General features: G+C 37.3%; 1 protein-coding gene across 1 annotated transcript in view; it reads left to right on the top strand.

The window, feature by feature from the left end:
* RSU1 (Ras suppressor protein 1) overlaps positions 1-27993 on the top strand; it is a 235859-nt gene that overhangs the window by 39885 nt on the left and 167981 nt on the right. Inside the window, exons 4-7 of the mRNA XM_001368241.4 lie at positions 10041-10161; positions 22672-22790; positions 24511-24593; positions 24867-24981. Of these exons, the coding sequence (XP_001368278.1) occupies positions 10041-10161; positions 22672-22790; positions 24511-24593; positions 24867-24981 (438 nt within the window). The remainder of the gene's footprint in view (positions 1-10040; positions 10162-22671; positions 22791-24510; positions 24594-24866; positions 24982-27993) is intronic.

Consider the following 27993-nt stretch of genomic DNA (forward strand, 5'->3'; position numbering starts at 1 on the left):
ACATTGAGCCACCAGGCTAAGATGACCACTATAGAGTGAAGATTTCATCTCTCTCAGATGAATTCTCCCTAGAAGAGATGGAAATTCAGCCTGTCACTTGAGTATGATTGCCATCTTGGGAATTTGCTCATTGGTCATATGACCTGAATTGCTTCCCTTAGGTCTTGACAGGGAAGCAAGTTTTAGAGCAGATAGGATCAAACTCATGTTGTTTTCTTTCATGATAGAGCAAAGTTAGTTTTAAAATTAAAATCACTATGACCTGCTACAAAGTATTGTCTAATGAGTCAGTTTTGTATATGGAAAGACTAGTCCCTGGCTTGCAGATTATAATATTTTCAAGTCCAAAGAGATTTTAGAGAGGCACCCCCTAGTCAGACCTTCCCTTGGAGAAGTGGTCTGAGCCATTGTCTTATTTAGGGTGATCCCCAGGCAGCAGTGTGAAGGATGTAGAGAAGGGATAAACTAGGGTTAATAAGATTGAGAAGTCTGTTACAATCCTCCAGGTGAAAAAAAAACTAGAGCAATTAGTGGGAACAGGAAAAAGGGGGAACCAATGAAACACATATTACAGAGATAGAATTAATGTTACTTGGTAGTTGATTGGATGATGGGAAAAACTAGTCAGAGATGGCTCAGCATGGGTGACTGGGAAATTGGGGTTGTCTTCAGTAGAAGAAAGAATGGTTGGAAGGAAAGGCAAGCCTGATGGGGAAAGATGATGTGGAAAATGTTGCATTTGAGAAGCAGACAGTCTATCAAGTAGAATATTCAGCAGATGACTGGAAATGTAAGACTGGAAAGTGGTTGGGTTGGAGATAGAGATTTCAGTTTGATCTTTATAGAGGTGATAATTGAGCCCATGGGAACAGATGGGATCTTTTAGGGGAAGGAGTATAAAATGAGAAGAGAAGAGGGCCAAGAACAGAACCTTGGGGCGATATGCATGTTTAAGGTATTCATGGCTAAAATTTTTAATTTGCTCAAATGATTGGCATCTACATAATTAGCACCTAATTTTAAAAATATCCAATATTACTTAGTGTTGGACAGTCAATAGATACTTCATTAAAATATTGTATAATGAGACTTTGCCCTATCCTATGAATTCTCCTTGAGTTTTTGCATTAAAAGAGATTCTTTCCCCAGTTTTTATCTGCTAAATAAGTAGTGATTGAGATTGCAGGCCTGTTTTAGAAATGATTTTGAGACCACTTCCAAGCTCCATCTAGACCTGTAGACTGAGCACTTGCTCTGGAGTAAGAAGCTCTGGGTTCAAATCCTGCCTTTGAATCTGTTACCTTGGAGAAATCACTTATCCTCCCTGGGCCTTAATTTCCTCATCTGTAAAATGAGGAGGTTGAACTAGATCAGATTTGTCAAACTCAGATAGAAATGGGGCCATTAAACCCTTGTAAGGCTTCATATTGACTTAGAAAACCATATATTAACATTATCTATGTCCTATTTTATTTTTATTTACTAAATGTTTCCCAATTATATTTTAATCTGGCTCATCCCTATCTCAGGAGTGTTACAAGTCACTCAATCAGCAAATTTATTAGAAACCTCTGGTATGCCAGGCACTGTGTTAAGTGTTAGAGATACAAAAAAGAGGCCAAAGGAAGCAAGAGAGATTAGGGTTTGTCACCTCTGGACTATATGATGTCCAAAGTCCCTTTCAGCTCCAGAATTTTGTTTCTATGATCCTTGAGCAGCCTGAAAAGAACTTACTTCTGACATACTAGCTAAAAGATGGTAATGTTAACTGTAGCCCCCAACTCATCCCTGTTGGAATAGCAGCTATGGGGGGGCTCACCACCCACTATTGTACCTATTGTGTTGTGATGAAACACCCCATATGGTCAGAACACTTGACTTCTTAGAGGTAGGCTTTGCCATCTTTAAGATTCAACATGGTATTGAAGTTCCCTATTATTATCCTTTGCCATTTGAAGAGGACATTCATATGGGTGTGTGAAGCAGTGTATGCCAGGCCTGCCGTTCCACACATCTTGCATTCCTGCAGAGTGTCTGTCCTTCAATTTTCAGGAGCTTGCTGCTTGGAGAGCCTGGTGCTCCTTGCAGCTTGGCCTCTTTGCCTCTTGGGCTGCATGACGCCTTCTCTCAAAAACAGTTACTTAGTTTTCTGGATGCCAAGTTAGCCTGTTTGCCGCTGCTGTTCCCCATCATTCCTCAGAGATGCCACATGGCTTGGAGAATGAGTGCTACCTCATAATGGGATAGCATTTGGCTAGGACGAATTTGCTGCTAAGTGACTGATTTGGATTCAACAAATCTGGGTTTTTTCCTTTACTTTTCTTCAGTGTTTTCTACATTCTTGCTGGCATCTAGTTGGTTTTACTACATGTGACTGTGAAAGCAGAAACTGAGTTGAAAAATGGTTATTTTCAGTAGCCAGAGCCTTGGAAATAGAAAGGGAAGAATGGGCATGTTAACCACATAGAGTTTTTATTTCTCATTCCATCAGTGAGAGACAGTGTGGCATAGTGAATAGAGAGCTGGCATCAGAGTCAGGAAGATACAGGTTTAGTCCCCAACTCTGACACATATTGGCTATGAGTTTTTGGCAGTTACTCTGAGAACAGGGGCTAATCGATCTTGGAAGAAGGCCTTTTCAAACATGGTGGTTCCTATAACCAATGGAAGCACAAATCTGATTCCAAGAGAAACATTTCTTTTTTTTTTTTAAACCTTTATCTTCTATCATAGAATTGATATCAAGTATCAGTTCCAAAGCAGAAGACTAAAGGGCTGGGCAATATGGTTAAATGACTTGTCCAGGGTCATAAAACTAGTAAGTGTCTGGGGCCATATTTGAACCCAGGTCCAGTTTCTAGGTCTGCCTTTCTATCCAGTCACCCAGTTGCCCCAAGAAAAACATCAATATCAACAGCTAGATTCAACAGTCGTAGAGATGATTTTGGAAGAGTAGGTGTGTTGTTATATGACTTTGCCAGTGTTCTTTTTGTGAATCAATCACTCAGTCAATAATTATTTATTAAGCATTTAACTGTATGCAAGGCACTGTGAAAATAGTGTAAGTTAAGTTTAAACTGGATGCCTCTTTAGGGGAGGAAGTGTGGACAGTGGAAAGAACACAAATTTTGAGCCAGATGCCCAGTGTTCCAGTCTAGACTATAACTTGGGTAACCCTACACCATTCACTTACCTTCTTTAGACTTCAGTTTCTCATATGGTAAATGAAGGGATAAAACTAGATGCTCTGTAATGGAATGCTTAAAATATTAAAAAATATATATCAAAAATTCAAGCTGACCATTCTCTTTTACTCTCTTTTTCCTTTGTGAATGGATTATAAAAATGAATTTTCATCAAGTCTAATGGAAAATCCCTCAAACCTGGAGCACAGTACTTGTGATTGTTTCTTTCATTAAAAAAAAAATTCTCAAACTTCATCCAGCTAGAATAAGAAAAGATTTTCACCATTTTTGTTGGCTTGGTAATTAATCGTACTGTTTTGTGGAGCAGGAAAGGGGTTAGGGAAGGTGTTCTTTTAAATGTGAGCCCATGAATTTTACAGTCTCTGTTCTATTGTGCATTTCTTAGCATAGTTAGGACTTGAAGAATATAATTGATGATGCTTTATAACTCATAATCTATATCAATCTGTAAACATTAATTAAGAATCTGTTTATAAAAAAAAAGGCAGAAGATGTCCCCTGCCCTTAAGGGGTGCACAGTTTAATGGAGAAAAGTAACATACAAACAGTCATTTACAAATCAACTATATGTATAGGACAAATAGGAAACAATTAGGGGAGAGAAAGCACTAGAATTGGGAGGGTTTGGGCAAGGCTTCCTATAAAAGAAGAAATGGTTTATTTGGAAATAATAAATGAAAGTGAGGCCAGCAGGGTTTTTTGCTTGGATCACAAGTCTTCAACTGGCTGACTCCTAGATTGGATCTATTGAAGTTTCTTGCCTCAGAGAAGCTCTTAAGAAATGTCTCCTGGCTTCCTCTTTCTCATAGTTATCTAGAATTCTATCTGCATTTCTCTTGTGCTTTCATAACACTTTATCTGGTATTTGATGTATTTGTGTATGTATATATGTGTATATATATATATATATATATATATATATATATATATATATATATATATCATACTCACATCCTTTAGTAGAATAGAAGTTCCTCGCAGGCAGGTTCTGTGCTATTTTTATGTTTCATTTTTTTCCCTTTAATTGTATTGAATTACCAGGGTAAGGCTCCCAAAATAACCTGACAGCCAAGACAGGCCCCCATTCTCCTGTGTCTGGCATGTGTGTAGCAGAGACTTTTTTTTCTGGATCAGATAATGAGAGGAGCAGAAACTGTATCATGTGCTTTGAAAAGAATGAGGTCCTTTGTGTCCATCTCCCCCTGCCTTTTTTTTTTGTCCATTCATTTCATGACTTGATTTTAACTCATTCTTTTGAGGAGTGAGCCATTCCTTTGCTTCACTGCCCTACTTCTTCATGTCTTATGGATTCTTGCATCTGCTAGTACAGAAACAGAACTGATCAGCAGGTGTGGAACATTTCCAAATGGGTGCTCTGTGTAAAGTTTACATTTTAACATTCATTTGGCTAGTGCCATCATTTTTCTTTAACTTTTCTTCTGAACCATTTTTCTACACATTCTAGAAGTGTCTTCAAATGATTAGCACCAAATTTTCACAATAACCCTTATAAAAGATTGTGTCAAAATTAGATGGAATTCATTTTTTATTTATGTGACATATCTGCCAGCTGACTGCCTTTTTGTAGACATAGCCAGGTTTTGTCTGAATTACTGCTAATTCCATATTATTTTTGTTTGGCACCTGCTTCTTAAGAGATGTAATTCCTTCTCTTTCCCTTCATAATTCTTTTTACTAATTTAGCTCAGCAGTCACATACCTGTGCCTACTTTGTGTAAGACATTGTGCTGGGCACTGGGTATAAGAAAAGAAAAACAAAATAGTCTACCCCTTCTAGCAACTTAGGTTAGCTACACTTAAGGGATGTGAGATTTATACATACATATATATATACATATATATATGTATGCAAATAAATGCAAAATTTATAGTGAATAAGGCCATGAAAAGACCAGAATTCTCGGAATTTTTTGTGGGGAGAGGGCAGGGAAGCACCTTAATAACTAAGTAACATGGTAGAGATGATACTTGAACTGAGCCTTGGAAAGAGGCCAAAACCTAGAGATAGAAGAGACATGGTTCCACCATCTATACCTATGGGACCTTGGGCACCCAGAGTCAGGAAGACATGAGTTCTAATGTGACCTCAGACACTAACTAACTGTGTGAACATGAGGCAAGGCTACCAGACTGAGTTTCCTTATCTCTAAAATGGGGACAATAAGAGCATTTACCTCCCAAGGTTTTGAGGATGAGATAATATTTGTAAAGTGCTCTTAAAGCACTATAGAAATACTAGTTATTATCATTCTTACCATTATAGAAATAGGCATAATACAACTTTATAGAATCAGAACATAACAAGGAAAGTCATTCAATCTCTGCCTCAGTTTCCTCATCTGTAAAATTATGGGGTTGGGCTCAGTGACATCCAAGGATCCATCCAGCTCTAAATCTGTGCTTCTATTTTGGTTTTGGAAGGTCCTTCAGAAGTCACTTAGTTCAAAGAGTCCCCAACAGAAATTCCCTTTATAGTATTCTTCACCCCAAGAGTCATCCGGTCTTCTCTTGATGAGGAACAGCTGTGAGAAATCCACACCAGTCTTGTTTTATCTCATTCTATTCTTTAAATGACAGATTCCTCTGGTTAACTTTCAAAACCCTCCATAAATTTTGTCTCATTTCTGAGTCTGAGGTAAAAGGTCCCTTTTACCTCCCTGATCAAATAGAAATTCCTTAACTCCACATTTAAACCTTTCCACAATCTGCTTCCCACCCACTTTCTAGTCTTATTTAATATTGCTCAATTTTCCCCATGTTCCATTCCAATCAAACCTTTTGTCTTTTTCCCCAAAACACCTTTCCATGTTTTTTTTATGAGTACTTTCTTCTTTCCTGTTTGGGATACCCATTTCCCCCCCCTTTTTTTTCCTGAAAGAATTCCCAGATTCCTTTAAAACCCATCTCAGGTGCTGCCTGCACCTCTGGTCGCTGACAAGATAGCATTTTGGAAATCGTAAAATATTCTATAAATGTGTAGTTGTTATTTTTAGTGGAAATAAATCCCTTGCCCTATCAAAAAATGAGCTCTGAAATTTCCATCTCTAATAGCAATGTCTTGATAATGGCATGGCTACCTATAAATGTTACTTATAAAATTGAAGCCTGAAGATTAATGTCATTTGAGTTTTATGGTGTCTAAGAACTAAATTTCATAGATGGGATGGAATGTTGGGTTGGTTATGTATTTTGGGAGAGAGAGGATTCTTTAAAGATGAAATGAAAACTGATCCCAGAATGCCTATGCACACCAAATGGCTAGGAGAACTCTAGTAAATTGAATGTGGGGTTATTGTTTGTGTCCACAAAACAAAGCCCTAAATCTCATTTAGCATAATTTGTGGTTTTAAATTGGACTGATTTAGCAAGGAGAGTGAAATAATCTCTCATCCTGTCAAAAAAGGCGATACCTTCAGACCAGCATTTAATTGTATTGGCAGAAGGACTTTGGGAAAGCAGCAGTAATTCTGGCTGCATTAGTCTTGGTTTGTGGCTAAATCGAGATCATCATTTTCAACTGGTTTCACTAGCTTTCCTTATTGTTCTTAACACTAATGAGATGAATGCTGTGAAAGATGCCTTAGTGGTAGCTAAAGGACCCACAGCAAATACTAGGAGATCTCTGGTACTACACTTTGAAAGGCTTATTTTTAGCTTTCATTTCCATTAACTGCTGCTAATAGATAAGATAGTTTGCAGCTACTCAGCTGGCAAACATTTATCGAGTGCCTAATTTATACAAAGCATGCAATTAAATATTGTTTATACTTACCTTTCTTGTGTGACTTGCCACAAAGTGAATGAGATTGAATTGTATGGACTTCTTTGTTACTTTGGCCATACTCAAAATGGCACGTTCTCTGGCAAAATGGTACTTAAAGGTTTTAGAGAAGGTCAGCATCCAGAGGGCACCATTTAGATAGCACCTTCCAGTTCCCCAGATTTCCCATTAGATTCTACCATGTCAGCCACCCGCTATGTCAGAAACATGATCCACCTCAGGCCACTGGCATCCTGGAACACTGTCTCCTTTACGTTTTTGATAGTTACCTCCACATTGATTCATGTTCTCCTGTGTCTCTCGTGCCAAAGACCATATCTCCTTACCTTCTAAGGAACCTTCTCTCCCTTTAAAAGGAATCAGATCATGAATATGTGAGTTTTCATGAAGATGAAAGTTATGGACCAGTGATGGGGTTCACACCAGATGTTTCATCACCTTACACTTTATTCCTCCTGGGACATGCCAAGTGTAGAAGGGCTGGTGAGAACTTCTTAAGAATGCTGATTCCTGTTTACTTCCCCAGACCACACACATACACACATGCATGCATGTACACACACATACACACATGTGTGTGGATGTCTCTACTATGACCTCTAAAGAAGCATGGATGACTTAAAATTTTGTTTTTTTTCCCTGAGTGCATGTTGATATAATTTTCAGTAATAGTTTTCTGACATTTTGTGAACCATGTTCTCTCATACCCCGCCTCCCCCCCGTGGGCAATATGATATAGGTTGTACACGTGTTATATTGTGCATATTGCCATGTTCATCATGTTGTGAAAGCAGACACATGTCAAACTTGAAAAAAATTCATATAGGAAATAAAATGAAGATAGGTATGTTTTGTTCTGTATTCATCAGTTCCTTCTGTGGTGGTAGATAGCATTTTTCATCATGAGTCCCTTGGAGTTGTCCTGGATCCTTGCCCTGTTGATAATAGTTAAGCCATTCACAGTTGATCATACACTTTTTTTTATAATATATTTTATTTGATCATTTCCAAGCATTATTCATTAAAGACATAGATCATTTTCTTTTCCTTCCCCCCACCCCCTTAGCCGACGCGTAGATCCACTGGGCATTACATGTTTTCTTGATTTGAACCCATTGCTTTGTTGATAGTATTTGCATTAGAGTGTTCATTTAGAGTCTCTCCTCTGTCATGTCCCCTCAACCGCTGTATTCAGGCAGTTGCTTTTCCTCGGTGTTTCCACTCCCATAGTTTATCCTTTGCTTATGAATGGGGTTTTTTTCTCCTAGATCCCTGCAGATTGTTCAGGGACATTACACTGCCACTAATGGAGAAGTCCATTACGTTCGATTATACCACAGTGTATCAGTCTCTGTGTACAATGTTTTCCTGGTTCTGCTCCTCTCGCTCTGCATCACTTCCTGGAGGTTGTTCCAGTCTCCATGGAACTTCTCCCCTTTATTATTCCTTTTAGCACAATAGTATTCCATCACCAACATATACCACAATTTGCTCAGCCATTCCCCAATTGAAGGGCATCCCCTCGTTTTCCAGTTTTTGGCCACCACAAAGAGCGCAGCTAATCAATCATACACTTTTATTGTTACTGTGTACAGTGTTTTCCTGATTCTGCTCACTTCACTTTACATCACTTCATATAAGTCTTTCCAGGTGTTTTGTTTTGTTTTTGTTTTTTGGTTATCATCTTATTTGTTGTTTCTCATGGAGCAATAATATTCCATTACAGTCATGTACAAGAATGGCCAGTGTCAGAGTTAAGGGACATTAGTCAAACAGTCAGGCTAGTAGCTTTTTTAACTCACGATGATGACATACTGATTTCACACTCTCTGGCCCTGTTTATGGAAGCTTCAGGAATACTAATGGTTAAGTGGAAATGAGACTCCAAATTCTTGATGTCCACCTTCATTGGAGCCTAAGCAGATAGCCAGTGCATTTATCCATTGGCAAGGTGGTGTTGCTAGACTTGGAATCAGGAAGACTTCATTTCAAATATTGCCTCAAATGTTTATTGAGCTGTGTGGCCCTGAAAGATCACTGCATGTGTGACTGCAAGAGTCCCTTATCCTTTCTGAGTCTCAGAATCTACATCTGCAAAATCAGAATAATAATAGCAGGATTATTCTCATAGGATTGTCATGGGAATTAGAGCTAATAGTTGTGAAATGTTTTTCAGGTCTTAAAATGTGAGCCATTATTATCATTATTGTTTTTATTATTTGTAAGCATCCTTGTAGCTGATTTAGGGTTTGTTTTATTTTGTTTTGTTTTAATCTGTATTCAAAATATGCCCTTCAGGTCCTTTAATGTTTTCCTGAGACCTTTGATCAGCACAATAGTATTCCTATCGTGCTGCAGAGTTGGTTTTTCATATTTCTAGATAATAACCATGCATTGATCTGTTGCTAATCTGATGTAACCTTTTTTTGTGTGTATTGATCATAATCTTTTACCGAGGAGAAAATCAGAAAACTGGTTTGGTTGAACAGTTCATCATTTAACATTGAACTTAAATTGTTATGATTTAGTGAAATGTTAAGAAGACAGCAATTTAGATGTTAGATTATTTAAATAGCCAGATGGATAGATCATTCCCCCTGAAGGGGTTTTGGACTTCTGCTCTTTCATTTCAGGGAAGCCCTTATATTAAAAAAAAAAAAAATTCATTAGAGGAGATAAAAGTGTGCTTGCACTAGGCTCCTGAGTGTTCCTTCAGCTGGTTTTGTATTTCTGGCACTGCAGTATTCTTTTGGTAGATTTTTTGCATTTTTCTGGCCCTTTCTCCCCATCCTTTCTACGCTATCTATGTTTGTTAAGCACATTTTGTGAGAAAGTCTATTTGCACTGCTCCTAAGTGGGAGATGATTTCTTGGAGCATGCACAACCAGAAGTGATGGTAACAGACAGTTATATGTGAAAGAGATGGTCATATTGGAGGCTCATCTCTCTTTCATTTTTTAAAAAAATGTGTTGCTGGCGTCCTTGCTGGGAGTCAGGTTTCTGTGTTCACGCTCCACGTCTTGTTTCCACAGCTGTGCCTCCAAACGTGGCAGAACTGAAGAATCTGGAAGTACTGAACTTTTTCAATAACCAGATTGAAGAGCTGCCCACGCAGATCAGCAGCCTCCAGAAACTCAAACACCTGAACCTTGGGTGCGTACCCAGAGAAGGGAGGAAAAGCAGAGAATGGGGTGGGGGTGGGAGGAGCTATTAAGTGATGACATTTCAAGAACATTTTCACTTAACATTTTGAAAGTTTTGTTTTTGCGTGTTTATTACTTTAATATGTCCTCTGAAAAGGTGTGCCTGATGCACATTTCTTTGGTAGCTAATTAAGAACTTAATTGGTGGGAACTCTAATAGAAATATTTTACTATATTTTTTCCCCAATAAAATTTTATTTCTCTTAGGCATGACCAAGGTGCTTATTTACTAATGTGCAATGTTCCTGTTCTCTGGTGTGCTTGACCAGGGACTGTGAGGGAGGTAGTAACATAGCTGAATTTTTTTTTTTGCATAATTGAAAATAGAATATAGTTCACTCTACACGCCTACTAAGGATCATATGAGCCATTTTTACCATTTACTGCTTCATTAATTCTTACAACATTCCCATGAAAGAGGCCTCAGAATTGAAAAGAGGATCTGATTACACTTGAGGGTTCAGAGACTATGGTGAGGAATCACCTTACACTGTTGTACAGTTTTCTTTTGGATTTCATATACTTGCACCAATCTCCTGAGGTAGGCAAGTGCAAAATGGGCATTTTACCCCTTTCTTATGTGAGAAGATAGAGAGAGAGACTTAATAGTGGATGATTTGCCTAAGGGTCACACATCTGCAGTAGGACCTAGGCCCAGTCAGGAGCTGGACCCAAGTCTCATGACATGGCCAGGGGGGGCTCTCAATGATACTGCTTGACCTCAGAGAGGAGCTCGGGTATTAAACCTCCAGGTCACTGTTCCATATATTTAACAAAACTACTTTGTTTAAGCTATTCTTCTCTATGTGCAGTAATCTGAAATAAAATAACCACTAAATGGATTAGTTTTAAGTTCAAGGTTTCAGAAAAAAACCAATAGAAAAACTCCAGGTAAAATAAAAATTTAATCTGAAATAATTATGAAAATCATTTCATTAATGGAATTCATTGATTTTTTTTTTGGTCCTGTTTCCTTATCCACTGGATTTGGTTGTAGAGTTTCTTTGTTTCTCAATGGAAGTATAGCTACAAAAGGGGGAAAATTTTTTTCCAAGGTATTCTAGTATCTCTTTTCTGTGCCATCTGAAAAGGGAGGAGAGCTTAAAGGAGGCAGAGAATTGGCAAGCTTCTTAGCCTGTTATTTTTCTTAGTTTTTGAAAAAAATATATATATCTGCCATTTGCTGGGGAGGGGTTTGAGGTGGGATAATGGGAGTGAGGTGAAGTAAGAGATAGAGGGGATCTAACACAAATTCTTTCTTCTTTGCTCCCTTTTTTCCTTCCCCTCTCTCTTCTTCCCTTCCTTCTCTCTCTTCTTTCTCTTTTCTCCTTCCTTCCTTCCTTCCTTCCTTCCTTCCTTCCTTCCTTCCTTCCTTCCTTCCTTCCTTCCTTCCTTCCTTCCTTCCTTCCTTCCTTCCTTCCTTCCTTCCTTCCTTCCTTCCTTCCTTCCTTCCTTCCTTCCTTCCTTCCTTCCTTCCTTCCTTCCTTCCTTCCTTCCTTCCTTCCTTCCTTCCTTCCTCTATTTTCTTCACTCCCTTCTCCCTCTCACTCCACAGATGGCAACTTTCTAAGATTATAAGGTTCACATGAACTATTGATTTCCATAAGTGAAAGAAGTTTCCATGCTGAGAGTTTCCTAAACCAATGATATTACAAATATGGACCCCAAGACAAACTCTCTGAAGTTATTTACATTGGGAATTTTAGGTAGAAAGAGAATAGACTCTCTGTAAGTATAGATTACCATGAAATAACAAAAACAGTTAACTAAATTCATTGAGTTAGTTTAAGAAAATCAGATAAAAGGAGATGTGCAAGTACCTTGTTGGAATGAGTTTAGGACATATTTCCACTTTTTTTCTTTGCACTTTTTTTAGATGCTCTCTTGTCCTTTGTAACTGATTGTGTTTTTTGCTTCTGATGTTTTATTGATTGAGTAAAGCTTTCTATATTCAGTATTTTAAAGAAGGCAGGAATTTTCCAAGGACTAACAAAACCCTTAAGTTGTAGAAGGGAATTAAGGACAACTTTTAATAAGGAGTACTTCTCTTTCTTTTCAAATGGTGTTGTCTTTATGTAAGAGGAATACTATTTCAGTGAAGTTAAATAAAAGGATCTGTTTAAAGTGAAAGGAACAATGGAAAACCAGGTTTACATACAGAAAATGTAAAACACATACCATGATATAGCAAACTCATGTCTATCCAGATAAACAGAAGAAAAAGAACTAAAATTTGCCAGCAGCATTTTTCATAGTATTGAATAGTGATAATTGATATTTCTGCTGGTGACCTTCAAAGAACTCCAGGCCCAGATGCTGACTACATTCTAATTGTGAAAATAAATATTTGGATCCAACTATAGCTTTTTGTCTACTTCTAGGTCTTTGGAAATATATGCTTCTAACAGTTCTTAGAAATAAATCCAATTTCCATATTTGTGTCTTAATGAATCTTAAAGAACACTTGATTCTTCATCCATTTTGGATAAATAGGAATTTATTGTACAGTTATCCAACACACTGAGATGCAGTTTGCCCTGAGGAGACAAGTCCATGCATACTTAAATCAGCTTTTTGCTAACTGTAGTATTAAACCATAATAGATTTTGTGCCAAGAGATGTTTGTAGGTCATTGGGAGGTGAGAAAAATCATTGCCTCCTGTCCATTCAGCCCAGAAGGCTTCAGGAGGTGGTATGATTCCAAGAATCCCTCGAGGGAATTGGATTAGAGGACATGCCAAATTGGACTCCATGAGATACTCAAAACTTCAGGAGTCCAAGTGAAAACAGCATCAAGTTTGGCAGAGTTTAAGGAGCCAGAGGAGGATAGGATATAAGAGAAATATAGTTCAATTCAACAAGCACTCCAGGAGGAGTTGGGGATACTCGGACAAAAACTGAACTGTTCCCATCAAGTTTTTGTTGCTGTTGTAAAGTCATGTCTGACTCTTTGTGCCCCCATTTGGAATTTTCTTAGCAAAGGATATGGAATAGTTTTCCTTTTCCTTCTCCAGCTCATTTTACATATGAGGAAACTGAGGCAAGCAGGGTGAAGTGATTTGTCCAGTCACACAGCTAGTAAGTATCTGAGGCCAGATTTGAACTTAGAGCTTCTTGACTCCAGACCTGGCACTTTATCTGTTGGGCTATATAGCTACTGTAGGCCTCTTAAGTTCTAAGTGATACAATGGAAAGAGGCCTGAGACAATATGGGTCCAAATCCCTCTGATGCTCACTATCTGTCTGTCCTTGGGCACTTAACTTCTTTGGCCTCAGTTTTCTTATGTGTATAATGAACAGGTTGGACCATTGACTTCTGAGGTCTCATCAAACTCTTTATCTGTGATCCTAATATAAAGAAATACAGTATAATTTGAGGAAGGAGAAGTAGTAACAACTTAAGGGAATCAAGGTAGATTTCCTGGGAGAAAGTTAAGATTCTGAAAGAGAAAGTTCAGGAGGGAGGGTACTCCAGACAAGGGTGGGTAGGATTAAACTGGGAAGTCAGAAAGTATGAGATTGAAGGCCAGATTTGGGGAAGATTTTGCAAAATATTTTATCAGAAGGTAGAGGTAGAGTGAATAATGTGAATAAGTCTGGAGAGATCAGCTAGTGCTCATTTGTGAAAGGCTTTAGAGGCCCTTGTTAAGAGTCTGTAGTTGATTCTCATGGTATTAGATAGGGAGCCACTGATGAGTTTGGGCAGTCTGGTTGTATGTGAACTATAGGGACAACCAAAGTCATGGAAAGGCCAGTTTGGTCCACTTGACTCTTTTGCCCATGTGAAAGGAACCTTCCACACTTCTGAGCCTTATAACATCCTAAACCAGTCAATGAATGTATAGTCAGATCCACCCCAAAATGGCCATTGCCAAATGAAGGCAGGTATTGAGAATGTAGGGAGAGTACAGGTTGGATCTTCAGACCCTTTAAGGGTTCTAAATCTCTTGTAGGAAGCAGAGATTAAGTCTCAATCTCCATGATAAGCCTGTAGGATCAGAATCTCCCTGGTGGGTCTTCAAAAGTATAAATCCTTTGTTTTTGGAAGTGGCTGACAGCCCTTACCCTGTATTTGGACATGGGAATTGAATGGGTTCTATAACCCATTCAGTGGTTGCTGGCTCCAGGCTATGTAAGACACTTTGTCATTGTGGTCCTTGAATGGCTTTGCATTCTTGTATATATATTTTTTAATTTTTAAAATTTCTTATTGATTAATTTAGAATCTTTTTCCATGGTTGCATGACTCATGTTCTTTCCCTCCCCCCTCCCAAAGCCAACAAGCAATTCTACTGGGTTTTTAATGTATCATTGTTCAAAATCTATTTCCATATCATTAATATTTGCAGTAGAGTGATCATTCAAAGTCAATATCCCCAATCATATCCCCATTGAATCATGTGATCAATCATATGTTTTTCTTCTGCATTTCTAATCCCACAGTTCTTTATCTGACTGTGGATAGCATTCTTTTTTATAAATTCCTTGGAATTGAACTGTATCATTGCATTGCTACTAGTAAAGAAGTCCATAGGTTTGAAAGTGATAAACTCCTAAATCTAGGTTCTATTTGTGACCTTTGTCTTCCACATTTATTACTGCAAGGTATTTTAACTTTTTTGGGGGGTCATAGATCCATTTGGCAGTCTGGTGAAGCCTATTCTCAGAATAATGTTTTTAAATACCTAAAATATAATATTTACAATTACAAAGGAAACCAATTATATTGAAATATAGCTACCAAAATACTAAAGGTCAAGCTCATCAATCTCAGCTGAAGAACCCCTTTGAAGACTTTCCAAGTCATTTAAAAAGCTTTCTTTTCTTCTCCTCACTTAGTCATAGAAGCAGGGAGGCCCTACTCTCATTACCCTGCTCATTTCTTCAGACATATTTCTTCCCAAGGATGTACACAGGCATTCCACTTAGCAGTGGATAGCTTGAGAAAACACATGCTGTCCCTTTGTTCCAGGCTCTAAAATCTCTTCTCCCCCAAAATTTCTGTCAATATAAGGACAACTTTTCTTTACCACCCATGAGCATTAAGCCTGCTGGTCAGCTCCCCTCTAGATTCTAACTTCCCTTTATGTCTTAGCAGAAACTCTAATCCTACTTCAATAAAATCTTCCTACTTTTTTCCCTTCCTTTTCTAGAACACAAGGACCCAGTTCCATACAACCAAGAACCAGATACCTTTGGGCAAATCATTTAACTTCTCTTGGTCTTAGTTTCATTATCTGCACAACGGATTTAGACTTAAAGTGGTGTCTAAGGAAGGCCCCTTGTGACCTCTGTCTAACGCTGAGTCCCAAGCATGTTGCCATATTCTCTTGTCAAGCAGTCGCTGAGGATGGAATCAAAGACTTGCTCCCAAAGCTTCTTTTGGGCTACCAGGTTCATGATCAGATATGACATCCTTGGCCCTGAGCTAGTTCTTAGCCAGGTCAAAATAGTCCTCAGCCAGTTAAATTCCTTTGCCTGTCTTAGCAGGGGACTATCATGCCTATCTGACAGTTCCATCTGTAGCTTATCCAGGGTTCATCCTCTGTGACTGGGTTGGCTGTCTCTTCTCTTCCCAGCACAGCTCAGACATTTGGTTAAGCAGCAACCATCCATCTGCAAGACAGGCTGGTAGCTTCTGAGCAGCCCATCTCCATTCTTCAGCCTTGGAAGTTGGGTCTCTGTGGGTCCTGAGCATGTTTCTTTGGCCAGGCACACAATCATCAGCACTGACTGTATTAATAACAAGAGTGATCAGAATTTTAGTTTTTAGAAGAGGTTTCTTTTTATTCCTCAGAAAACCGCAAAGCAAACAAAAAACTCAAATCAAGCAGAACCTGCAATTTAGGTCAAATGTCAGCAGGTGGCAGCGGCACCTCAGACATGTTTTCTTAATTATAAAACAGGTGCTTTCCCTGAGATTCAGATGGAGCTGAATGCTTCCAGCCCCATTGAACCCACCCTGTGCTCCCCCACCTGCTAATCCCTGAGCTTTATATATCCCTGAATGTTTTCATGCCTTCCCTGGTACTTTGATATTTCAAGAGATTTATGATCTCTTCAGTGTGGGCACTTCTTTCATCATTGCAGACTGCAGCTCATATATACCTGGTCATCCTGGAACACTCTTGTTTCCTCCCCTGTTGGGCCATCAGTTGTACTGGGAGCCTTCATCTATATATCATGACATTGCACGTTACTACGGATTGCACAGACCATCCACTGGTTATCTTATTCTCAGTATAAAGCTGGTTCACATCCTTTTCTGGTTGTGTTTTCCTCTAATATCATTCTTTACATCATTTATCCTGCATAATTTTTTCAGTAACATGTGGCAGCATACTTATACCCACCATATACTTCTTTATTGTCCTGTTAGTAACCTGCAAATTTACTTTAGATACTCTAGTATTCCATGACTGTGGGGTCATTTAGCACCACCAGAATAAAATTTATGTTAGAAAGAGGGGTTTCAGGGAAAAACTTAGTGTCATTAAAAAGTACTTTGCAATTTCCCAAAGGCATTTCTGCCCACTTTGCTCCTCCTACTCAGTTCTCAAATATTCCCCATTTCAGATTTTGATAACTCTTTATTAAAATAATTGAACTTTGGTGTCTCAAAGTCAAGTTTAAAGATACATTTAAAAAATTAACCTGGATTATTTATATATAATAATTTTACCTTGGAATTGCAGGTTGGGATTTATCCTCGATTTTTTTACCTTGCCTCATTGACCACTTAATGTGGCTTTGATTATTATTGGTTATTGTCTCTATATCTTAGCTACACTTGTGCTCTTTCTTTTGAGACTCCAGCTAAGTGAAAGAACAACCTTCTTTTATATTTCTAACATTTAGAATAGTTGCTTCATTTTCCCACATGAAATAGTTATGGAACTGTGTCTTGGCAAGCATCAAGCTTCCTTTGGCTTTCTTCTTACAGTTAGAAGTCAGTAACTCTTTAATTTTGTTTATTTCTTATTCTTGAATGCGAACGTTTGGGTGGGTACAACTTGGCTTTCATATATCATAAGAAAATAGATTATAATTGAAATTACCTTTCATATCAGAGTCTCTGCCAGCTTCAAATTGATCAGTACATTTATTAAATGAACTTTTCAATTTATCTGTATAGCAGTTGTTCTTTACCTTTTCTTTCCTTTCTTTTTTTTTTGTGACAATCTGGTGAAGGCAATAGATCCTTTTTCAGAATAGTTGTGTTGCCTGCATTCATAGTAAAAATGCCCTATTTCAGTTAGAAGTTAGTCAAAATAAAGATGTAATCTCTTTCATGTGCAGATACGGTCCCCCTTGAAGTCTTAAAAATTATTGTATATAACTTAAACTTTTAGGGAAAAATTATTACTTCAATCCCAAAGGAAGTTTTGCTAAGAAAGATAAGTGATTGAAGTAGTCAGTGTGAGCACTAGCTTTGACTCTGCTACTTGGGGTTTGGGTGACTTTGGGTATGTTTCCACTTTTATGGATTGGGGTATGGTGGAGGGTTTATATTTAGAGTTAGAAAATCTGAGTTTGAATGTGGAACTGGCTATATAATTGTGTAACATTGGTCTTTTATTTCTCTAGACTTTTTTCTCCGTCTGAAAACTGAGATCAGGTTATATCTTCAGAGATAAACTGAAATTTCATTTTAAAGTCTATGATTCTGGCCTCTAAGCAAAAGAAGAAAAAAATTATTTTTTGAAGTGTAATAATTTACAATGCATTCAACAGAAGAGTAGTCATCAAGTGGACCAATTAAAAAAAAAAACAAACTTTTTAAAATTCACAACAGTCTTTTTTCTTTCCCACCACCCCAACTCCTCAAATGAGAAAGCAAGAAGAAACCCCATTACAAATATGTAGAGTCAAAGGAAAACAAATTCCTGCATTGCTGTCCAAAGTTTATTTAGTGTTGAATAGGTGGCTAGTATGTGTAGCATGTTTCATTATTAGTTCTCTCCAATCCTCTGGAATTATGGTTTGTCACTGATCAGATAAGTCTTTCAAAGATTTTGCCTTTATACTATTGTTATAACTGTATGTACTCTTCTGGTTCTGTTCACTTCTCTCTGCATCAATTCATACACATCTTCCCAAGTTTTTGAGAAACCATCCCCTTCATTATCATTACATATAACACACCTGCCATCTGTTGCTTTTGTATGTTTAATGATTCTCTAATTGGTGAAAATTTAAATTTTGAATTCTTTGCTCCCTCAAAAAGAGCTGCTATACGTCTTTTCATATAGTTAGAGTTTGTTTTGCTTAGTTCTAATCCATCCTATAATATTCCTCCCTTTGATTCTTCCCTATTCCTTTTCCCCTATCCCTTCTGTTCCTTTGATAAGTGAAATGTACTTTATGCCTATAATGTATTTCTGTAACAAAAGGTGCATGTGTATTTTTCTTTTCTTTGACAAATTCAGATAAAAATGAGGTTCAAGTATTACTTGTTCCTGCTCATCACTTCTTCCCTGTTCATATAGGCTTCTACTTCCAAAACTCAATTAACCATTTTCCCCATCCTTCCTCTCCCTTTCCCCATCTAGCATATTCTACTTCCTCCTCTTTTCCTTTCTTTTAATATCTTCAAAACATAAGAACTACTTTTAAACTCTCTGTCTAAATTGTTTTTGTTGTTCAGTTGTTTTCAGTCATGTTTGACTCTTCATGACTCCATTTGGGGCTTTCTTGGAAAAGACACTAGTGTGGTTTGCCTTTTTCTTGTCTAGCTCATTTTATAGATAAGGAAACTGAGGCAAACAGTGTTAAATGACTTGCCCAAGGTTATTGCCAGTAGGTGTCTGGGGCCCAGATTTGAACTCAGAAAAGATGAATCTTCCTGACTCCAAGCCCAGCATTCTATCTACTGCACTACTTAGGTGCCCACTGCCTAATTTGACTTCATGATAATAATAGGGTTCTGAAGTGAAATGTATATGATCTTCCCACATTAAAATGTAAAAAATTTCTTATGATTGTCTTATGATTGTCCCTTATGATTGTTTGATTATGTATAGCTTTATAGTTTCCTTGACTTCTGTGTTTACACTTCACAAATTCTATGTAGCTAAGCTCTGCTATTTTCATCAGGAATGTTTGGAAGTCTTCTCATTTCATGAAAAATACATTGTTTTTCCTCTTGTATGGTTACACTCAATTTTGTTGTTAATGTGTGTGTTTAGAGCTAACCTTTGCCTTTTGGTATATTGTATTCCAAACTTTTTTGGTGGTAGCTGCTAAATCATGTGTGACCCCGACTATGACTTCTCAGTATTTAAATTCTTCATGGTTGTTTGCAGATGTTTTTTCATTGACGAAAAAGCTGTTGAATTTTGGTTATAATGTTCCTGAATATTTTCATGGTCAAGTTTTTTTTTTTTAGTGGTCACTAATAAATTCTATTTTCGTTTTGACCTCAGGTCCTAAGATATATGGGCAATTTTGTTTTTTGATTTATTGATATAGGATATCCAAAAACTTTTTTTTGTCATGGTAGTCCATTGATTCTTAAATTATTTCTCCTCAGTTTTTTTCCCAGGTCAGTTCTTTCTAATGAAGCATCTACCTTTTTTTTCCTTCATTTTTTTCCCTTTGCTTTAGCATTTCTTATTGTTTCAGGGTGTTATCATGCTCTGCTTAGTTCATTTCAATTTTCAGTGAATTTATTGCTTTGGTAAAATTTTGTACCTTTTGCACCATATTGTTAATTCCCTTTCCAATTCTTTTTCTATAGCTTTCATTTCTTTTACATTTTTTGAGCTCTCTTTTCATTTATAAAAACATTTAAGCTCTTTTTAAAAACATACCTGTAGATTTTCCTCTGTTAGAGTGCCAGTAAACTCCTCCTAGACTCAATCACTATCTGTTATGTAAGAGGTAAAATTAGGGGTGTATGACTGATTATATTATACTAGTGGTCGCCAGGGATTAAAATTCAATCCCAATAAAATACTCAAGTCAATTTGGGATTTTTATGGTGGTTTAATTACAATAGTAGGAAGAAATTATGAAGAAGAAGAGAGAGGAAAGGTTATAAGATTTCTCCGGCCTAGACTAAGCTAAGGGAAGTTCAGAGATCTCAGCCACGAGACCTCCTCCAAGATTTAATCTAGCTCAGCTTCCAGTCTCGAGGCCTCCTCCAAGATGAGGGGCCTTCTAGAAGGATAGCTCTTTAGGAAGTAAAGGAAAAGAGGAATCAGCCTAAAACACTCACCAAGCATGCTAAGAACCCACCACAAGCTCCCAACGCTGAAAGAGCCCAACGTCTACTCAAGAGCACTTGGAGAGAGGAAGTGATGAGAAATATATAGACCATTCTTTACATCACTTTCTGCATCTCACATGTACTAATGGTAGCTTAAGCTTCACTTAGGACAGCCCAGAGGGTCTGTCAGTTGTTTCTTATTTGTCACTTGCTATCACATATCAGTCATAGGCCATCCTCCTCAACACTTAATCCTTAAGTAGGGGTGTATACATTCCTGGTTTCTAGGATTTTAAAGACCAATCAGGGTGGAGAAAACCTAAAGTTCCCAGTCAACCGGAAAGCACTTCTGGTACATAGTAATAGAATTTTGGGCTGGTGTTCCTGCTTTGGAAATTCTAAAGCAGGCTTTATACTGGGCTAGGGCTAGAAATGACACCCTGCTCTGCTCTTGGGTCCCACAGACTCTCTTCATCTTGGAATTCCACCACTACAATCAATCAATCTGCCCTGAATCTATGACCCAGAACTGGGTAGTGGACCACAGAGCAACCAGTTGACAGTTAATCCTGGGCCTTGCATAAATTTCACTCCCTATGTGGCCCTTTTCTTGCCTTGATACACAGTATGTCCCTTGGCTAGAGAGCTCAATGGGCCATTCATGCTTATACTCTATTCTTAGTGTTTCCTTACTATACTTTTGCTATTTTGATTTTCACTCAAGTAAACTAGTTTTCAGAATCTCATTTCTTAATATAATTTATTGAATTGAAATAACTTAGAAAGTAAAGTAACCTTTTCTATGTACTTTCAAGCTATACCTATATCAGTACATACTGATATGGAATAGAGTAAAGAGAGAATATAATTATGAGTGATATACATATGGGCTTTTAGATCTTAGAGTAGGAAGAACAATGTCTGTGGAATCAGAAATCCTGTCTTACTCCCTTTATTTCTTTGGGGAAATAATTTAATGCCTTCCCGCTCCAAGCCCATCCTGGGCCTCCATTTCCTTACCTTAGACTTGTGAGGAAATTATGAGAAAATTGAGGAGATTAGGACAGCAAGTGGTTAATTGGAGGAACTGAGTGAACCGTAGTGATTAATCTTCTGATTTAATTCTAGATCTAGCTCAGTTCTGGTTTTTTAATTTAAAAATTTTAATGTAATTTTTCCTAATTACATGTAGATAAAATTTTTAGTAACTTTTTTGGCATTGTGATCCATGTTCTTTCCTTTCTTCCTTTCCTCCTTCCCTGAGATATATGTTATATATGTAGTATCATTTGATACAGATTTCCTTATTTGTTATGTTGTAAAAGAATACATAATATCACATATACAAAAAAAACAATTTATGAAGGAAATAAAGTGAAAAATAGTTTGTTTCAATCTGCATTTAGACCAGATCAGTTCCCTTTCTATTCACTTATGGGTCTGAATCCACATACTGTTTTATAAGAAACGTTTATTTCAAGTGTGGGAATTGAGAGACAATCTTATTGTACTGTTTGAACTTAGTCCTATGTGGCTGGGAAACTGGACCTCTTGTACCTGTTATTTAGTGATCCATAACCAAGGATATGGGTTGTTTTAACTGGAAATAAAGTCATGTCCTAAGATTGATGTAAGGAGTTTTCTTGTTATTGTACATCTCCAGCAACCTATATGTCTTATCTGAAAACTGGCCCAAAATTGATCATTTGATTTTTGTTTCCATGTTCCTTTGATTGTTTACAGGTACTTGGGGAGAAATGGGATACTTCTTTTTTGAATTCAGGGAATGGCACCTGTTCACTTTCTCCCGCCAAATTTGGAAAGTCCCTAATCTTTTATTCCATTTGAAATTATATTCCTTAATCTTGTACTGTTTTCTTTTAATTGATTGGCCCTATTTGATTGTTTTTAATATGTAAAAGTCTCTATTCCCCCTGCATTTGGGGTCTAGGCCTAAACTAAGGAAGGGGCTTGGTTCTAATTTGTTGGCAAACCAGCATGCATTGCTTATTAATTGATGTGCTCAGAAGATCAACTTTTTGTTTCCTCAGTCATTTAGTTTTTTGCTGGTTATAGACTAGATGGACTTTTGAGACGTCTTTCATCATTCAGACTACTGTATTATCCTGTGGTGTAGGTGTAGAACACAGACCATTGTAGGAGGAGTTGGCTAATGGAATATGTTATATTTCTGAGACTTTTATAACTGGATTGCCTAAACATCTGTTTCTGTTTCTTATTTTTTAAAAGTATGAACAGGCTAAATACTTTGCCCCGAGGATTTGGCTCCTTACCAGCCCTGGAGGTCCTTGACTTGACTTATAACAACTTGAATGAAAATTCTCTTCCTGGAAACTTCTTCTACCTTAGTAAGAAACTTTTAATTCTATAAATCTTTTTTAAAAGGCACTTTGCGTTCTGAAAGTAAAATTTATTTGATAGAACCCAAACTCCAAGAGAAATTATTAGATATATATTTTTTTCTTCCCAGGGTCCTTTTGAATATTCCTTCATAGCTCAGCAGTATGTATATTTGATCTATAGTTACCTGACACTGTTGGGCCAAGGTGGACTTGCTTGGTAATGGCATATTAACTTTCTGTTATGGAATATTTTCCTGAGTATGATCAAGTCACATATTTATCTAAAAAGGGTGAAAAATTTGACTTTCATCTTAGGGAGTATATAATACAGGGCTCTCACTGTCCTATTGCTATTAACTCCTTTATGGGGCCTGCCACTAAAGGATATTCTAAACTATTATTAATATATATTTTTCTAATGAACTCTAGAAGGCATTAAACATTTCTCTGTCAGGAGTATTATTTTAAATATTTGGAAAAGACACTTTTTGAGTGGTGATTTTATATAAAAGCAGGAGCTATCATAGGGTCATACAGCTAGCATTTCTGCTGCTTAGAGTATGACTGCCACAGTTCCCCAGATGTGAGAAAATGCAGCATGTTCTTAATTAAAAATTGAATTTAGTGATTTGTCTGGGCCTATTGCTGTTGGAAATAGACTTCTATTTAATGTTATTATGTTTAGTTAAGAATTGGCATATGCAGCTTGCACAGATTAATCTTCACAGCACATAAGAGGCAGCATGGTGTGGTAGATACCTGCTCAGAGGGAGGAAACCTGGATTCAAATCCTACCTCTGACAAATGCTGGCTCGGACCAGTCCCTTAACCTCAGTGCTACAGGCAATTCTGATATTTTTAAGTTATAAGCATTAATAATATGCATTGGTGAAGGGATTTTCCACAATGAGTAATCCCCACACATATGAAATCCTAAATTCAGATCCCTAGTGGTGTCCCCCCACCCCAAATATTACAATATTATGATATAAGCTTGAATGAACACAAAATAATTTTCCTCTTTTTTGATGATTTTAGTGAATCCACGTAAGGATTTTGAATTTTAAAAGTTATCATTATAACTAAAAATGCTTTTTGTATAATATTAAAAAATCTGGATATTAAAATAGATTCTGGATAAATAGTAGTGTCCTTTCATCCTTTCACTTATTTTATTATATCTCTGTCCCCTTATTTTTTCCCCTTCTTTCAGCAGTGTATAATAATAGTAATTTGTCTGCATGGACTTGAGGCCACAAAATTATAACCTTCTTCATCAGTGAACAGTTCTCATGGCCATATTTCCCAGTTTCCTGCAAGATTCTCTGCACTCTAGGTATCAACAGAAAAGACACAAAAGCTTTCTTTGTGTAACTTGGATGCAAATGGGCCGATAATGGGCACGAGAGCAATAGAGAGTAATAGCCATCTTTTCTGAAAGCCTTAGTGCCGAAACGATGTGCCCCAGACTGCTCATGCTGAGCGTGGTAGAAACTGTTAATTGTGTCCGTCCGTTCAGATATAGATGTCTTCCTGCCCACAGCCTCAGTACAATAAGCCAGTAAATCTAAGTTTGACCTGCTTGTTATGATTGCGAGCCCTAGGTATGTCAAAGGCTTTTCTCTGAGTCAGGGTTATTAATCAAACCCGACTCTCTCTTATTGATCAGACCTCAGATGGTTGGATTCTGTGCCACCCTGTTTATATATTGCCGTTTAATTTGCAGCCACCCTGCGTGCACTTTATCTAAGTGACAACGATTTTGAAATCCTGCCGCCAGATATTGGGAAGCTCACAAAGTTGCAGATAGTAAGTAATTTATCTAAATTCTTAGAAAATCAATTCACTCTCACAGCCCTTGTAGGAGTAGAATCAAGTCAATTTGAGAAGTCGTGGGGTTTGTTTTGCCAGGAATAAACCACTACACCTGATACTGTTTCTTGTTTATCTGTAAGACACTTGTAAATAAATTGAAAGGATTGAGCAGCGGGGAGGAGAGAGAGGGCAAGGGGGAGGACAAGAGTTTCTTTGGTGTGCTTCTTTGTGGGAAAATTGTCCTGACAACTTTGTATTTTCTTTTAGCTCAGCCTTAGGGATAATGACCTGATATCACTGCCAAAAGAAACTGGAGAACTTACGCAACTGAAAGAACTACACATCCAAGGGAACCGCCTGACTGTCCTTCCCCCTGAGCTTGGTAAGGCTATGGATGAATGGATTGAATGCTGGATCTGAGGAATCATTCTCCTTTGCATGGCTTCTGAAGCCAGCCTCTTGTTAGCACAGATGCTTGGGAATGGCCTCAAACACAAGTCACCAAGACTTTGATGGTGACTGTAGTTCTGTGTAGAGTCAGGCATAAGCCAACTTCCAAGTCAACTCTTGTGTACTCATCACGGAGGTGTTGATTCCTGCCCTGGTGTTGGGCTACTTTGAAGCTGCTGCTCGTGGTAAGTTGTATTTCTGCTTCTTCCAGGAGAGGAACAAAAGTGCAAGACACTTATAGTGTTCTTTATTGTCTGAGGAATGCACTTAGGTGTTTAACACAGAAGTACTGTGCTGCCCAGTGAATGATAGTGGCTCTCTTTGACCACCATTCCACACCTCTTGCATGTGACAACCCTCCATACATTCTGTGATTCTACCATCCTGTCCTCCTTGTTGTTCTGAATATACAACACTCCTGTCTGTGTGCCTTTGCATTAACTGACCCCATGTATGGAATACATTCCTTCTACCTCCTCCTCTCAGAATTCCCAATTTTCTTCAAGGATTGCTTTCTATATATAGCCTCCTCAATTCTCTCCCAGGCCCGCCTCTCTTAGCTCCTGGTTCACTTTCTCCCAAAATTATTTTGTATATCTTGTATATTTAATTATATAGATAAATAAGGTCTTTTTGAATAGAATGGAAGCTCTTTGAGGACAAGAATTATTTTCCCTTTTGTATCCCTAGTGCTTGGAACAGTGCCTTGCTAATGCACTTGCTTCTTATGTGTAACACAAAAGTAAATTCTTCTTCATTGATTGATAATTCTGCCTTGCTTTCTAGAATGGTTGGATCAATACACAGTTCCACTAACTATGTGGTCATGTGCCTACCTTTCCATAATCTCTCCAACATTGATTATTTCCATCTTTTATCATCTTTGCCAATTTGCTGGGTATGAGGAAAAAGCCTTACAGTTGTTGTAGTTTGAGCTTCTCTTACAAAGTGTGATTTGGAGCACTTTTTATTATGAATGTCAAAAAGTTGCAATGCTTTTTTTAAGAATTATTTGTACATATTCTTTGGTCATTTCTTCATTGAAAAATGACTTTACATCTCATATATTTGTGTTAGTTCTCTATATCTTACATGAACTCTTGAAAGAGATATTTCATGCAAAATTTTTCCTTTAGTCAATAGTTTTCCTTATTATCCTACTTCTGTTGATTTTGGTTATGTAAAAGGTTTTTTTTTTCAATTTAATCTAATCATAATTTTCTATTTTATCTTTTATGATAGCTTCTGGCCCTTGTTTGGTTAAACAAGGTTCCCTTATCATAACCATGAAAAATACTGTATCTGGTTCTCCTCAAATTTTCAAATGGTGTGACATTTAATATTAAGTTCATGTATGTATTTTTGAGCTTATGGAAGTATATGGAATAGGGATGTGTAATTAGGATATAAACCCAGTATATATCAAACTACTTTCTAGTTTTCCCAGGAGTTCTTTATCAGTTAGGAATTCCTCCCAGAGTACTTTCTGTCATCAGGCTTCTTCAATGTGTATAATTTCAAATTCTGAACATTGGAAGGAACCTCATCCAACCTATACATGGAAGAATGTTACCATTGTAATAAAATCAACAGATAGTTATCAGTCCTCCTGCTCAGTCACCCTAATAACTACCCATCTTTTAGAGAAACTAGTAGTAGAAATCCAAATAGTTCTAAGCTTTTTAATATATTCAACAAACTCTCACAAATAACCATTCATGACTCTTAAATCTTTAAGGTGAGTTCATTGAGAGATATTTGAAATGAGGAGACCCTGATACCTCTATGGGATTGCTCTGTTATGTTTTCAGGATGCCTAATTATCTCAGGACTTATTATCTTAAAGCAATTATCATTTTAGTCAAAGCATATTCCATAGAACTTTAGAAATGCCTGGATATTTCTTTTAACTTTGCACAATCCAGTTTTTTAAAGACAGGATATGATTAAATCACTTTATACCTCCTTTAAAGAAATTGTCAAGCCAACGTTGTTTAAGTATATGTATGTTAATAAGGTGTTGGTAAACTTGTTTTTTAACTACAAGCCCTTTGAAGAAGTGGTTTTGTATTGCATCGAGTATGACAATTTTCAGCATTTCATTGATGCATTTTTGATAAAGAATAACACCTCACAGACAGGTATTTTAAAAAAAGTAAGGGTCTGGGTCAGATTATTCCCTTAATTGCTCAGGGTTCTTTAATTTTAGTGGGACGAGTATGCCCTCTAGGAATGTAGGAATCTCTGAGGAACCTCTTCATGCTCTGTTAGATAATCTTTGTGAACAGTTGTGAGTGGAAAAAATTCATTATCTGGTAGTCAACCTTCTGGTAATGAACTTCTCCAAATATAGCTAGGCTGGTTCTTGGATGGCATATACATAATCTGTTACTGGAAGGCTCTCCAATTAAAGACTCTCCCTTTGGTAGAGCCTGCTAGTAGAGTCTTCAAGAACTCAGAATTACATCCTCACTGTCCAGAGGCATTGAAGTAGAAGGAAAGAGGAAGGAAAATTATAGCTCAGAAACAGTCCTCCTTTCAAATTGGGGAAAGATAATCATGGAATGTCACACCTAGGAAATCTATAGATATACCATATTCTGTATCCTTTTTTGGCTTCTGCCTTAGAAAAAGAGCATGGAGGAGCACATTGTACTAAGAATGAGTGCAAGGATGGCACTTTATTGTCTTTTCTGAGATGAAGTTGGGAATGGCTATGTTTCTGGCATGTAAGAGACACTCAAAAAAGAGGATTTGGGATGAAAAATGTTGATTGTACATATTTGTAGCACTTTAAATATTGTTCTAGTTATTCAAGTATAAAGCATATGTATGTATGTGTATATATAGACACATAAATATATACACATTAAATAAAGACTTACATATATGCATGTTTGTATATATATGTAGACATATGTATATCCAGACACACAAACATGCA

This window comes from Monodelphis domestica, chromosome 5, assembly GCF_027887165.1.
Source record: "Monodelphis domestica isolate mMonDom1 chromosome 5, mMonDom1.pri, whole genome shotgun sequence".
In the NCBI taxonomy this organism is placed as follows: Eukaryota; Metazoa; Chordata; class Mammalia; order Didelphimorphia; family Didelphidae; genus Monodelphis; species Monodelphis domestica.